The 15,570-nt window shown below is 34.6% G+C and overlaps 1 protein-coding gene across 4 annotated transcripts in view; it reads right to left on the reverse strand.

The window, feature by feature from the left end:
- Positions 1–7,371: 7,371 nt before the first annotated feature.
- Positions 7,372–15,570, reverse strand: part of CHIC1 (cysteine rich hydrophobic domain 1) — a 72,837-nt gene continuing 64,638 nt past the window's right edge. For 2 of the 4 annotated variants that reach the window (XM_044234774.1, XM_044234772.1), the window contains one exon: positions 14,261–15,324. In XM_044234774.1, coding sequence (XP_044090709.1) covers positions 15,097–15,324 — 228 coding nt within the window. In that variant the 3' untranslated portion in view covers positions 14,261–15,096. Of the gene's footprint in view, positions 13,609–14,260; positions 15,325–15,570 lie in introns of those variants that run through there. The other 2 variants (XM_044234773.1, XM_044234775.1) reach the window with 2 other exon arrangements.

Raw genomic sequence — 15,570 nt, forward strand, 5'->3', positions numbered from 1 at the left:
CCTCCTTTCTCTCTTCATTACAACTTCTAGAGTCAGCATAGGCCTGTTCTGAGTGATCAAATCGTTTCTCTTTCTGTGGTAAAGCATTCTGGTATCTTTTTTTTTTAAGATTTTATTTATTTATTTGACAGAGAGATCACAAGTAGGCAGAGAGGCAGGCAGAGAGACGAGGAAGCAGGCTCCCTGCTGAGCAGAGAGCCAGATGCGGGACTCGATCCCAGGACCCTGGGATCATGACCGGAGCCGAAGGCAGAGGCTTTAACGCACTGAGCCACCTAGGCGTCCCCTGGTATCTTTTTTTTTTTTTCCAATTTATTTATTTTCAGAAAAACAGTATTCATTATTTTTTCACTACACCCAGTGCTCCATGCAAGCCGTGCCCTCTATAATACCTCTTACACTGTTGGTGGGAATGCAAGTTGGTGCAGCCTCTTTGGAGAACAGTGTGGAGATTCCTCAAGAAATTAAAAATAGAGCTTCCCTACGACCCTGCAATTGCACCCCTGGTATCTTTTAATCAGGTACTCATTCCTTTCAATTGAGACTTAATTCTTACTTTGTGCCTGAAATACACCAAAGGACATTATTCTTGGAGGCCAAGCCAACACTAACATGACTCAGGTGAACTCAGTAGGGTAGGCAGTAGAGTTCCCATTCCCATTTGTGAGCACAGATTTATTTGTTGACTGTTCCTATCACTTTGAGCAAATGAAAATTTGAGTCAGAATTGAATAAAAGCCAAGGTTGAGATAAAAGCCAAACTGAAAGATAAATAAAATTAAGGATTGTAAAACACAATATTATAATTGATTACCCATTAAGCTTTTTATAGAGTAGCAGACTGAGAGATATCATGGAAAATGGGGCTCTTTATGTTCCCCATCAAATATGGATGTTAAAAGGATCGAGGTGAAAGGTTGGTTTATTAGAATTTTCCCCTTCTCTAATCACTTCAAATAGTTAGCTGGATGAAAAATATTCCCAGAAAATTTCTTCAACATCCCAAAGTATCAAGTCCTTGTTTATAATTCATCACTCTTGCTCTTTGGCCCCCTTTATGTACATCCTATCTTAGCTTGTTGAAAATTCACTAACCTTTGGAGATTTCTCTTTTGGAAGCATTTGAAGTAATCCTTTAATCTTCCTCTGCCTTTCATTCTGATAATATATGCCACTCTGATTATCTGCATTGCTGCCTACTTTTCTTTCATAAAAACCCTGATCAAACTGTAAGTACAGTTGGCCCTTGAACAACATGGGTTTGAACTGCACAGGGGTGTGTGTGTGTATAGGACTGTAAGTGTGTTTTCCTTATGCTTTTCTTAATAAGCTTTTCTCTAGATTTCTTCATTGTAAGAATACGGTACATAATTCATGTAACTTACAAAATCTGTGTTAATTGACTATCAGTAAGGCTTTTAGTCAACAGTAGGCTATTAGTAAAGTTTTTGGGGAGTCAAAAAGTTTTGACTGCATGGGGAGGGGGCTGGTACCCCTAACCCCTGTGTTGTTCAAGGGTCAACTGTATTTCAGGATGTTTTCTTAGAAAAGAGAAATGAGACATGGCAGGGGCCATGCACATAATGGGTGTACAAAGAATGCCAAAAGAATGTGAGGAGTCATCCCAAGTAAAAATAACTGAGAAAAGACCCACTACTTCTACCTTGGCAGAGTTTTGAATAATCAACATTTTTAAAAACATAACCAGCAGTAGACAATCCTGATGAAAAATTGTATTAATTTATTCACCTATCAGAAGGCATAGGTTGTGAAATTACTCTTCCACAGAAACAAAAGTACTGTGATTTGATATCTTCCCAGCTTTTCCACATTACCTTAATCCTAACAATTTTGTCGGGTGTAATTATTTCTGTTTTACAAAAGAAACAGAAGCTAAGAGTTAAACTGCTTTCTCAAAATTGTCTAGTGGGGAATAGAAGACAGGAAGCATAAAGGCAGATTTACAATAAATGTAATATAGATACAGTGCTTCTTTCTCTGAACCATGGTTGCCTTGTAAAGCAGGTAAGAAGCAGCCTTTTTAGGAGAGTGAGAAATAACCCTGTAGGGATACAGAATATGGCAAGTAGTATGTAAGGAAGGGTCTCTTTCAGAAGGTGAAATTTTAAAAGCTATCAAGGGAAGCAGTATATCTGACTGCTGAAAGATGGGATAGAAATTACAGACTACACAAATTATATTTGCTGTTTTTTTACTGAGCTATCAGAGCTTTGTAAATCATAGAATTTGAAAGCCAGTGGTTTTTAAAGGGATGAGGTGTCTGGCACTGACTTTTTAAATTTTAATTTTTTAAATTTAAATTCAATTAATAACATATAATGTATTATTGCTTTCAGGGGTACAGGTCTATGACTCATCGGTTTTATAGAATACCCAGTGCTCATCACAACACATACCCTCCTCAATGTCCATCAGCCCTCTTCTCCTCCCACAATCCCCAGTTTGTTTCCTATGATTAAGAGTTTCTTTTGGTTTTTTTTCCCTCTCTGGTTTCATCTTGTTTCATTTTTTTTCCTTTCTTCCCCTATGATCCTCTGCCTTGTTTCTTAAATTCCACACATCAGTGAGATCACATGATAATTCTTTCTCTGACTGATTTATTTCATTTAATTAACTGAATTCATAATACCCTCTAGTTTCATCTATGTCGTTGCAAATGGCAACATCTTTTTTTTTTTTTTTTGATGGCTGTGTAGCATTACATTGTATATACATTTTTATTCATTCATCTGTTGATGGACATTTGGGCTCTTTCCACAGTTTGGCTATTGTGGATATTGCTGCTATTAACATTGAGGTGCAGGGGCCCCTTCAAATCACATTTGTGTCTTTGGGGTAAGTAGTGCAATTGCTGGATAATAGGGTAGCTCTATTTTTAATGTCTTAAGGAATCTCTATGCTGTTTCCAGAGTGGCTATAACAGTTTGCAATAGGTTAATAGGGTAATAGGGTAGCTCTATTTTTAATGTCTTAAGGAATCTCTATGCTATTTCCAGAGTGGCTATAACAGTGTAGAAGGGTTCCCCTTTCTCTGCATCTTCAACTTCTGTTGTTTCCTGACTTCTTAATTTTAGCCATTCTGACTTGTGTGAGGTGGTATAGCACTGACTTTTAAGGACAGATCTGCAGGGCTAAGGATGGTGTCCTCATGCCCTTAAGTGGAGAAGCAAGGACCCTCAGTTCTATTCTTAGCTGCTGGGAAATGTCAGTTTAAGCCTTCCAATTTTTGACAGTATCGGACCCCAATTAGTGCCTCTAAATAGTGTGTCTGTATTAATTCTTACTCTTAATTCTCCCCATCTATCCAGAGGAAGACAAATACTTGGTCTGAGTGTCACATCTCCCATGCCTCTCTTAAAGTAATTATGTAATATACATCAAGAGCTATAAAGACTTCATATTCTTTCACTTAATAATTTATAGGAATCTTTCTGAAGGGAATTACCAGATTCAGGTGAAGATTTATGTATAAAAATGCTCATGAAGTCATTATTTATAATAGCAAAACACTGAAAACAGACTAAATACCAAACAACAGGAAGTTATGGCATATTCAAACATTATACTTCTATATCACCATAATTTAGTTTCAAAGATTAAATGGGAAAATACAAAACTGTAAAAGCAGCATACAATATGCAATCTAATTAAAACTTTTTAAAAAATACACTATAAATACACATAAAAATTTTATGTTGCAATATTTAAAACACTGAAATGGTTGTAGATGGTGGGTAAACTTTTATTTTCTTCTTCATACGTCTTATATTTTCTAGTGGAAGCCAATATTTTTATAATAAGGAAAAAATTATCTTTTTAAAAAATATTTTATTTATTTATTTGACAGAGAGAAATCACAAGTAGATGGAGAGGCAGGCAGAGAGAGAGAGAGAGAGGGAAGCAGGCTCCCCACTGAGCAGAGAGCCTGACGCGGGACTCGATCCCAGGACCCCGAGATCATGACCCGAGCCAAAGGCAGCGGCCCAACCCACTGAGCCACCTGGCCATACTTTTCATCCATCAGACCATAATACAGATCCTATTAAAGTAAAAACTTACTTCCGGTTGTAGAATTTAAACATATTGAGTCTAACCTATTTTTTGAAAATATTTATTTGAGTATAGTTGACACACAATGTTACATTAGTTTCAGGTGTACAACATACTGGTTCAACTTCATTATATGTTATGCTATGTTTACCACAAATGTATCTACCATCTGTCACCATACAATGCTATTGCAATATTATTGACTATATTCCCTATGTTGTGACTTTTATTCTAGTGACTTGTTCATTCCATAACTGGAAGCTTGTACCTCTCACTCTCCATACATTTTGCCCACTCCCCCAAACCCCTTCCCTCTGTCAACCATCAGTTTGTTCTCTGTACTTATAGGTCTGATTGTTTTTATTTACTCATTTTTAAAAATTCTATGTATGAGTGAACTAATATTAACCTAATTTTTGTATTTTTTACACGAGGGAAAAATAACAGCCTAATTTTGAAATAAGTCTAAATTTTATTAATTTTTGAAAATATTTTACTTGTCAGAGAGAGAGCACAAGCAGGGGGAGTGGCAGGCAGAGGGAGAAGCAGGCTCCCTCCTGAGCAAGGAGCCTGTTGAGGGACTCCATCCCAGGACCCTGGGATGAGGACTTGAGTCAAAGGTAGATGCTTAAATGGCTAAGCCACCCAGGCATCCCCTAAATTTTCTTTTTGATCAATATCATCTTGGTTCAACATATTGTGGAAAAAGAGAAACATCAGCAGTCCTATGTAAATAACAAAACATAGAATAGGTTTTACAGATTCCTACCTAGAATTCTTATGGTAGTGTTACCTTGGGCAGTACTACCTTTGGGAGATACTGAGGTAGGTGCTGCTTTGGGTGTTTGACCAAATCTTTTTTGAAAAGTTATAAAGCAAAGATTAGCTCTAAAATAATGTTTTTGTCCTCCCTGCTTGTGGCTGTGTTCCACTAGGTGGTCTTTGATGTCACTATACTATTTGGAAGCCTGACCAGTTTCATAAACACTACCCATTTATCACACACAGATCTTCAAAGGCATAACAATTTGAAGTACAATGTTATAGAATCACCTCATGGAAACTTAAAATGTCAGAATTAAATGAGGTTTTAGAGATAATCTAGCTCAGGAATTATGAGGCCAGTAGGTGATTTGTTAAGAAAACAGTTCCTCTCCACCCAAAAAAACACCACCAAAAGCCCAAACACTCTCTCCATCCCCCACCTCCCCACACCAATATATTTTTTTAAAAGAGTATATGTAGCTACCATGGTTGGTATTTTTTCTTCAATTTTGAGAGAGACATGGATTCAAGAAGTATTTTGCTTTCTTTTTTCTGTATCATAACAACGTAACCCAAGTTTCAGGGAAAAAGAAAATAGTAATGACCACGGCAAAACAAAAAGTAAATGCTCCCTCCAAAAGGGGTTGGCTGTTACTTAGCTCTAGCTAATTTCTCAAAAGCAGCCAGAAATCTGGATTTCTATGAAGTCTCTCAATTTTAAGTGCTGACAAACTAATTCAAAACGTGTGAAAAAGAATTCTCTAAGTCAAGACATGTCGGTTGGAGGAATGGCTATATCTTAGTTTGTAACCCTGATTTAACTCAACCTCCTACCAGGGGATGACGTATAAAACCAAGCTGAGTGTACTGATTTTTGCTAGAAGTTGGGTTGGCGGGCTCTGGGAGTAGAGGAGGAACATTAGAAATGACCGCTGCGTCCCGCCCCCCCCTTTCCTTAACCCTTGACTCTCCCGCCAAAAGGATGTATGCCCAGGTCATGTCTCCACAGGTAACCCGATACCTATGCAGGAAACAGATAAAAGACCTCCAACTCCCTCCCAGTGCAACTTCCTGCACTCTGCTTTCCAGAGTCCCGAACCTTGCCTGAGGGTGCCCACCTCCTCCCAGCGCAACTTTTCTGGCTCCCCTTCTCCTGAGCCCTGAAACTTTGCCAGAGAGTGCCTTCAATAAATCTTGCCTTGCGCCCACTTCGCCTGGTGTCCTGTTTATCTCGCCTATAAAACCTTACAGAAGTCACTCATACAGAAGAGGGATTACAATTCAGATTTATGGTAACTACAACTGGAAAATTCTAGCATCCCCCAGAGAGTTTCCCACATTTAGGTAGGTAAATATCCTATACTGTGTTAAATATTATTTAATGACAGATATAAAGGCATGTGCCTTCAGCCCTCAATATTAGAAAATATAATGTAAAGTATTTCCCACATAGCACACCCAAATAGTTATCAATAAAAAAGTAGATTTTTGCTCATCCATATAGTTATCAATAAAAAGTACAGAATTTTGCTCATCCATAAAGTTTGAAAAAATAATTTTAAAACAAAACATGAAACTTCCTGTAGGTTTAAGTCTGTGATCTCTGCTTTAACAGTTCAAAATTTAAAGTCTTTAAAAAATACTCAGTATAATTACCAAAGAAGATGGGAAACATTAAGTTTTTCTTTTTTTCTTTTTAAAGATTTTATTTATTTATTTGATAGAAAGAGGTCACAAGTAGGCAGAGAGGCAGGTGGGGGTGGGGGGGCAGGCTCCCCATTGAGCAGAGAGCCTGATAAGGGGCTTGATCCCAGGACCCTGAGACCATGACCCAAGCCAAAGGCAGAGGCTTAACCCACTGAGCCACCCAGGTGCCCCTAAGTTTTTCTTGTTATTTTATATTTTCCTTCCTGCTTTGCTGAATTTGCAAAAGTTTGGCACAAGTTTAAAAAAATCTAATATTACATGCTCATTAACTTGAGTAGTAAATCAAGATGTTAACACTTGAATTTTTTTAATAACAAACTGTTGACAAGAGAGTCAAAACTTTTGCCAAGTAGCTTCACATCATAACATTTCTTTCACTTAAAAAATATGCTTATTGAGGGTTTTGGAGGGGAGAGGGGTAAGGGGTTGGGTGAGCCTGGAGGTGGGTATTATGGAGGGCATGTATTGCATGGAGCACTGGGTGTGGTGCATAAACAATGAATTTTGGAGCACTGGAAAGAAATAAAATAAAAAAAAATATGGTTATTAAGGTGTAACATCACTTTTAATTTTGTAGTTCACAGGTAGGCATGCAAAGTAGTTTAGAAACAAATTCCTACTTAGGCAAATACTAAACAATGGGCACCACAAAGGCCCCTAAAGCTAAAACACAGAATAAATTACAGGATCATACATAATACTAGCAAATGCACGAAGAAGAGGCAATATGCAAAATACAATTTTTTAAAAAGAAGCCTTAGGTAACTACCTTAGAATGATGAAAACAGAAGTGAAGGAAGAAAGGAAGATGCACCAAAGAATACAGAATTGATTAACATAGTTTTGCACTTTATTGTAATTTTGCATCCTGAGATAATAAAGTTTTATATCTGACAAGTGAACAATAGAAGCAGCAGTGAAAGTTTCAGAGAGGCAGGTTCCTTCATTTTGGCACAGCTGTATATAGGTTGAGTTCTTTCAGGGGAGTCACTCTCAAACACGGGAGAAAAATAAATTCATTCCACAGGCTATGTAACAATACAAGATGCACGAATGTTCTTGGTTTGAATGGACATATCCACTTTTATTCTTTTCTGGTAAACTTGTCCCAGTAGGAATCCTCTGCCAAAAAGTAGAAATCCTAGGCTTTTCAAATAGATGTTTGGATCAATGCCCATTTTCCAGCTACCAGCATTTCCTGTTTTTGCAGCTGAGATTCATTACTAGCTTGTTGATTATATAATTTCAAACACTTGTAATCTGTTCAAAGTTCAAGCATTAAAATAATTTTACACTGTTTGCTTACTAGAAAAATGGAAAATTAAGAAAACTAAGCCAAGATAAAAGCAACAAAATAAACAGGAATAAAAGGGACATTTGAGAAATTATTGCCTAACTCATAATGAGTTTATACACAGAACTACTTTGAGACTCAGAAGTTGATATTTACTCCAATGCTAGAACATATAAAACTTTCCACATTTGCAATCCTATGTGTGTATATATAATTTACAAATACACACTCAAATAAATTAACTCAGTTATCCTGAAACAGAAAAGAACAGAAAGCAAATTCTAACTTGAAGTTATACAGGCCAATCTAATACACACACACACACACACACACACACACATCTAGCATTTTGTTATTTAGGGACCTGGGTAAGTAACTTGGGGAGAGGGTCAAATAATCAATAATCTTAGCCCCTTTGTAAAAGTGGTTTTCAGCATTTTCATCATAAGCATCCCTTTATTATTCCCTCCCCATGTTTTGAAGAATTTTATTTACTAAACTGCATGTAATAATAGGCTTTTTCATTCTTTTATTAATCAAAAGCAGAACTGTCATTTGCAGCTTCTGATCAATGTGTGATAACCAGTGTTGTTAGGCAGGATTGAAAAAATATAAGTAAAATGCATGGAAAATCAATGTCTTAATTGGCTTATGTGGCAGAAATATGGGTAAATGTATGCTTTCCAGTATATTTTTTGAAATATTAAGAAAAAGGTTCAAGGATGCCCTCTGCTATCTTTATTCTGTCCCAAGTTGGGAACCACTGAAGTTTACATCCACCTGCTTTTCCTCCCTAAGTCAAGTATTAACATAACACAATTACTCATGTTAACATATAGGGAATTAATAACAAAATTTACTACTGACAAAATAGATTAACTGCAACATTCATTCTGTAGAGTTTAACTGAGAAAGAAAACATAACAACATAGATTTAAAGGAATCTATTTAGAAATTACAAAATTATGATATCCAGTATATCTTTCAGTGAACTTCAAAAGCACATTAATATATGAAAAAAAATCCTCAATTCCCCTGTGAGGTAGGCCCAGATTATTGTCCCCACTTCCACAATGAGGACATGAGGTACAGAGGAATTAAGCAGCAGAACGAAGAATTAAACCAGAAGTGATTTCGGTTTGAGTTCCATACCACTTTTCTTTCTATCTAGTATCAATCTGTTCCAATAGATCTTTTTGAGGATATGGAACCTAGTAAGACACTGAAGCAGATATTGGATAGGATATGAACAATTTTCACATCAATGTCAAAGTGGTCCTCCCATATCTCCATTGTTGTCACAGTTATAATTCTTGCCTCGATACCAAATGCATAGTCAGATTCCACATACGCAAAACCCATAGATCTTAGCTTTTAATTCCGAGGGAAACTGCATTTCTTTTTATTACCATAGAGGGGCTGAGGTCTAGCAGGTATCAGGTTCTTTAGTCTGTGTGACATAAACACACAGCAGTTAGGAGTCAGTTGGCAAATCAAACATTTACTGTGTGCAAGGCACTGTGAGAATTTCCACCAAGGGTAGTAGATCTGAGAAAAATCATTCTGGGACTCTGTAGAGTAAGAATTTCCTAAGGATTCCTAGAATCACAGAATATTAAGTTTTTCTCTAATTTTCTGTCAGCTCTAGGTTCAACCCAATGATTTTACAGATGAAGAGACTGAAATGTAATTTATGTGACTTGGCCAAAGCCCATAATATTAGGTCATTTCCTCATTATAGTAAGAAGCTGACCAAGTCCACAGAAAATGGAATATATTCTCAGGTTGCCATCGTGAAAATGAAAAGGCTGGCTCAGAATCAAGAGAGAAATTTGGGGCAAGATAAGGATATACATATCCTTTTTTAGTCTCCATGTTACATGAACAAGTAGTATTAATAAAATCTATTCCTTTTCTGTGGAAAATTTCCCAATAGTTCACCATTTAAAGGAATCCAAACAATCAGACAATTGCAGACAATTTTGTTGCAAAATGAATTTTTTAAAGCAGAATTTTATAGGCATAAGGGGATTTAACTTCAGTGAATTTGGGCATGTTATAATCAAATTAGCAAATATATTCCCATACGTGAAACTGCTCCAGTTAAACAAGTGTATATAATTTCTATATTCTCAGACTAAGCCAACACAGTTAATTCTGATGAAATGTTATCTGGGGCTTTATGTTTGAGTAGTGAGGTTTGATTTTAAGAGGTGGCCTATGTGTAAACAAAATTAAAATGCTAATAATTTTTGAAACTCAATACATTTGGAAAAATGCTATTTGTTCTAAGCCTTACAAATGTTATGAGCATGGAACTTCATTCAAATTATGAAAAAATAAGAATAAATTTCATTAAAAATGGTAGAGTGCTAAATGTTAACACAGATAAACTGATCACATATTAGTGCTTATAGATCATAATATAAATAGTATGTACATTAAATACTTAAGTGGATTTTGGTAGGGCTTCAATCAAAGACCACTGTTCTTCCAGAACCATGTAAATTATATATTCACTAGCATTAGAATTATACCAGTTTTTTAGGTGATTGATAGCCCTGTTCTGTAATGCTTTATCATTAACATATATGATTGGGGGAAAACTAGGAAACAGGCTTTGAATAATAAATATGAAATAAGAAATATGAGAAATAAGAAAAATAAGAAATATGCTAATGAAATATTCTTATACTTGAAAAGGATAGTTTTAAATCTAATGATCTGTCAATTCATCCATTTTGTTTCCATCAACATAAAATGTTATCTTTGTTCAAAAAAGACAAGGCACTTCTCCATCTTCTTCTAATGTTTGACTACAATGATCTCGTTCTTAATATCATGGGTAGGAGGGAACAAAAAAGAGTCGAAAAAGGTTAGGCCTTAATTTCATTTTATACATAATTTAGGTTTTTAAAGGGGGAACTGGGGATGGAGATATGTAATGAAACGTTAGAGAAGGAACAGTTTTAACTTGACTTTAAAGCTTTGTGAGATTTAGATACTTTGGCAAATACATGTTATTTTCTCTGGAACCTACCACAGCAGGTTTCATAAAAGAATATCATGTAAAAAAGAAATTCACGATTACTTTCTTCAACCAAAAACAGCTTTCATAAACATATTCTAACAACTTGATAGAAATAACCAAGTATGTTTCACCCTAAGGATAAAAGAAAAAGAGGTCAGTGGGGGAGGGATTATGACCACACAGTGTGCTTTGTCATTTCATCATTCACTGCTGCCAATTTCACTGAAAAGAAAACACCCTCCTCCAAAGCACTCCAAAATACCTAACTGGTAATTAGCCCCTTATGCAGGAAAATAGTTTGAAAAAGCATTCATATAAGAAAGAAAAAAGAAAGTTTATATTATCTGAGTAGTTCAAGAAAATAAGATGAATCAACCAGCATAATGAACAATAAAACAATAAATTTAAAAGCAATTAAGAGTAGGTTTTTAAATTAAGTTTACAAATGCTGGCAAATGATTTTAATGACAAATACTACTGTAACTTAAGTTATATTCTGTCACCGTCAGATGCACTTTATTTCTGTCTCAATATTTGTTTCATGGAAACAATTCACCACTTCTTGCTGTTCTTTGAGCAAAACCAAGTGTGATTTATACATGGCAGAAAAGTTATGATAACCAAATTCTAAATATACAGAAAAATGAGATTTTAAGGATTGACACTTAAAATTATTCTATCATTGCTAATTAGAAATTTTGTATTATTCTGGAAATCAATTTTGGTATTAAACAGTCACAGTTTGAAGCATAAACCTGATGATATTAGCTGGAGCATAAACCACAGATAGAATTTTTCCCTGACCTTAGCTATAAAACAAGACATTTGGTATGCATTTTCAGAGGTTTCCACCTTGTCTATAAAAATACATATTTAATTTTGCAGCAGACAGACAAATGTTATTTTCAGGCACACATATTAAAAGTTAGAGATTCCGGGTAGCTTGGTGGTATAGGGGTAATGAGACTCTACAGAGGGAGTTGGAAAAGTGTGCAAACAATTATTGTCATATATCAAAAAGTATCTCTTTTTTTCCTCTTCTTTTACTGGTCCAGGACTATGGATTTCAAATTAGGCATAAGTTTTAAAAGTGACTTTAAAATACTTGACTTTGTATGAAAAAATGACTGTTCTCTTCACTGGGATAAATGTCTAAAAATTTTTTACTCTAGTTAAGAGTAAGATGACAAATAGGATATTTTTGAGTCTCAGATTCTTTTAATTTATTTTTAGCAACAGGAGTTACAAATAATGCCTATATACAGGCATACATTTGCAGCTGAAATAACACAACATAAAGCTTTATACTTATGCTAAAAATTCAAAATAAGTGTGGTATTATCATTCATCTTACTTGTGAAGAGGAAAAGAAAAGTAAGTATATGTAAATGAAAAGGCTACATGTGTGGTGAATTTATAAACTAAAATACTTTTGTCTAAGTACTTGTCTTTCCTTATTAGTAATATCCAAATGTTTAAAAAAAGATCCTCAAAAAATAAAGAATATTTTTATCAATTATGAATCAGCCACTATATATTCTTTAGGTACAGCTTTTCAATTAGCTCTCTCTCTTTCCCAAAGCAGAGTATCAGAACTTCAAAAAGGGATTAGTGTGGCTTACATGAGGATCTAGACACCTCCCAAGAATGTGAAATCTTAAAACACTCCTTAAAGATCGTAATTGTGTGTATTTTCAAGTGAGGGAAAGGATACATAAAAGGCAATATATAAGGACAGTGAAGCTGTGAAATGTGTTGGATGTCAAATGAATTTTTTGGGGAGTGGGAGTGGAGGACAAAATGGGAATTACTGAATTAAATGGAAAAACTAAGGTTCTTGGTTTCAGGTGCAATGCAGAATATCTCAGACAATGATTTCAATTTTAATCCACTCATTACAAAGGGCAATCCTGCCCTACACCTGAAATTTTTAACAAACTCATTATGGCTCTGCCATAAAACAGCATGTTAACAGTCTACACATTCAAGAGGATGCTTGTGAACTTCATTCATATTTAAATCTATGTAGATTTGTTGGCAATACAGTAAGAGTAATATTACGTTCTGTAAACCATGGCATATCACATTTTATGTTATGCAAAGAGACAATATTTACAAGTCTTTTAAGAGTTTAAATATTTTATCCACTAACATAAGTGATAATTTAGCAAAGTGCAGGACAAAACCAGTGCTATTAATTGCATGTCCTTTAAAAGCAAGTAAGAGTAAAACCATTTCTAAAAGCTACCAAAAGCTTATTTACTTATGTCCAGTAAGGGATTACAGAGCATTAAGTAGCCTAGAAAAATGATGCATATTAGAAACAGTGAGTATGAAAATTATAAGGCAGCATGCTCAGAACAAATTCTTGTTTTTGTTTTTTAAACACCGGCACTGATGATTTATCTTTAGTGGCAACTATATATATACATATACGTCTCTGTATGTGTATTTATTTAAAAATATAGAGTGCAAAACACAAGCTTCATTAACAAAAAAAAGATGTGCAAATTTTCTTCTTAAACCAACACAAATAAAAGAGTAAGGAGAATATTCTAAAGAATAATAAGAAGAAAAAATAAGGAATAAGTTGAACACAGCAAAGGAGACCATCTTCATTCCAAAATCATCTACAAGGCACTAAGGGTAGGAAATGACAAGTAACACAGAAGTGACTGAATAAAATTCCTCAGTCAGGTCGGAATATGGGATATTTTGGTAAGAATTCTATTAGTATTACCTGTAAAATAAAAACAAACAGAATATATTGACAAAATAATTTTCATTTGCTAGAACATATATAACCCAGAAAGTCTATAATCACTTTTCACAGGATGTACTTTGATCCTCTAGTATAAAGTAAGCAAAATATATAAAACAGTTATAAAAAGAATTTACTATAACTTATCATTAGATTGGCAATTAAATCAAATTGGTAAACATAACTACTTATTGTAGCTAACAGTTTCTATGACCTAATTCATGTAATTATTTGTTTAGGTGCAGAAAAGCAAACCATCTTACATTATTATCTCCATCTATTTATACTTCCTTTGGCCCACCTTTTTTTTTTTTTTTTGACAAAGTAGAAGGGATTAAAACTGTGTTTTACAGATTAGAAAAAATACCTTTATCTATATTACACCTATATATTTTTCAGTTAAAGCAGCTGATATTGGTTATTACCATCTTTTACAAGTTGTTTGGAAAATATAATGAAACATCCAAATGGATTAAAACATCTTTTTTTTTTTTTTTTTAAAGATTTTTATTTATTTATTTGACAGAGAGAGCACAAGCAGGCAGAGAGGCAGGCAGAGAGAGAGGAGGAAGCAGGCTCCCTGCCGAGCAGAGAGCCCGATGCGGGGCTCGATCCCAGGACCCTGAGATCATGACCTGAGCCGAAGGCAGCGGCTTAACCACTGAGCCACCCAGGCGCCCCGGATTAAAACATTTTAAAGACTGGAACTATAATAATAACAACCAAAAATATTTATACACTATATAAATTTATATGCTAACTTATATTTAGATATATGCTCTCTATATATGTTATTTACAAATCTAATGTATAAATTTATAATACTTTATATAAGGTTTTATTTATAGTGCATTTTAGATTTGTGGTCATTTGTACATTTTTCCCCCTAGCTATTCAAAATGGAGAAAAATGGCACAATAATCCTTATTTATGATATGGAAATGGAATATTTACATTATATATATATATATATGTCAGCAATGTGAAGTTTAGGTAAGTTTCATATTCTTTTGAATGTTTTATGATGAAGTCATCACATTGGTAATAGGTAAATTTGTGTTTTGTGATTAAGATTGCATAGCTTTTGGTAAAAAAAAAAATAAGAGCCTATCATTTCTTTATCGAAAATTAAGTGTTAGCTAAGACTGTTAGGGTACGGAGTTGACCACCCCTCAATTAGACAGAGAACACTCTCGATAATGCAAGTCACACAGCGAGGTTTATTTCCAGCTAGCTGGGAAAAGCCAGGAACATGAATTCAGAAGTCAATTCCTATTTTATGCAAGTTTTGTCAAGATCACATTTAGAAATATTTTGTTCAACAGCAGTTGTGCTCATTATCAAATGTGATATTCTGCACCTATGTGAAGAGAAGATTATGGTTGGGCAATGTTTTCATTGCAGCATACTAGCTGACATTTTTCTCAGATCTAAGTAATTACTAGCTTTCAAGATATTTTATGTTGGCTACAAATATAAGGAAGATGGAAGGAAACCTCTATGCTCCAATGGACAGAAGTTTAGGCTGAGGAGAAAAAAAATGTAAAAAGGAGAACTGACAAGTGATAAGCTCAGTAAAATGTAACATTTAGAATGGAATCCAAAAAAAGTAACTAAAAACAACTGCATACTTACATACTCCATCATATTGCTAGTTTCGCATTTCCTTTTAGTCAACTTCCAGTGCAAAGCAAGCTAAGAAAGTACAGTTAAGAATTTCGATATCAATTTATATTAATTATTACCTATAACATTTGAATAAATCACCGAGAACCATCCAGGAAAAAGCATAAAACACATAAAATAGCATTTAAAATAACTTGTAAAGAATATATATTAAAATTGAATATTCTCTAACCCATTCTTTTGTGGCCTGAAAAATTCTCATCTTATCAATTTAATAATGCAAATATGTAAGTGGGGCACTTATTTGCTTAAACT

This window comes from Neovison vison, chromosome X (assembly GCF_020171115.1).
Source record: "Neovison vison isolate M4711 chromosome X, ASM_NN_V1, whole genome shotgun sequence".
NCBI classification, from domain to species: Eukaryota; Metazoa; Chordata; class Mammalia; order Carnivora; family Mustelidae; genus Neogale; species Neogale vison.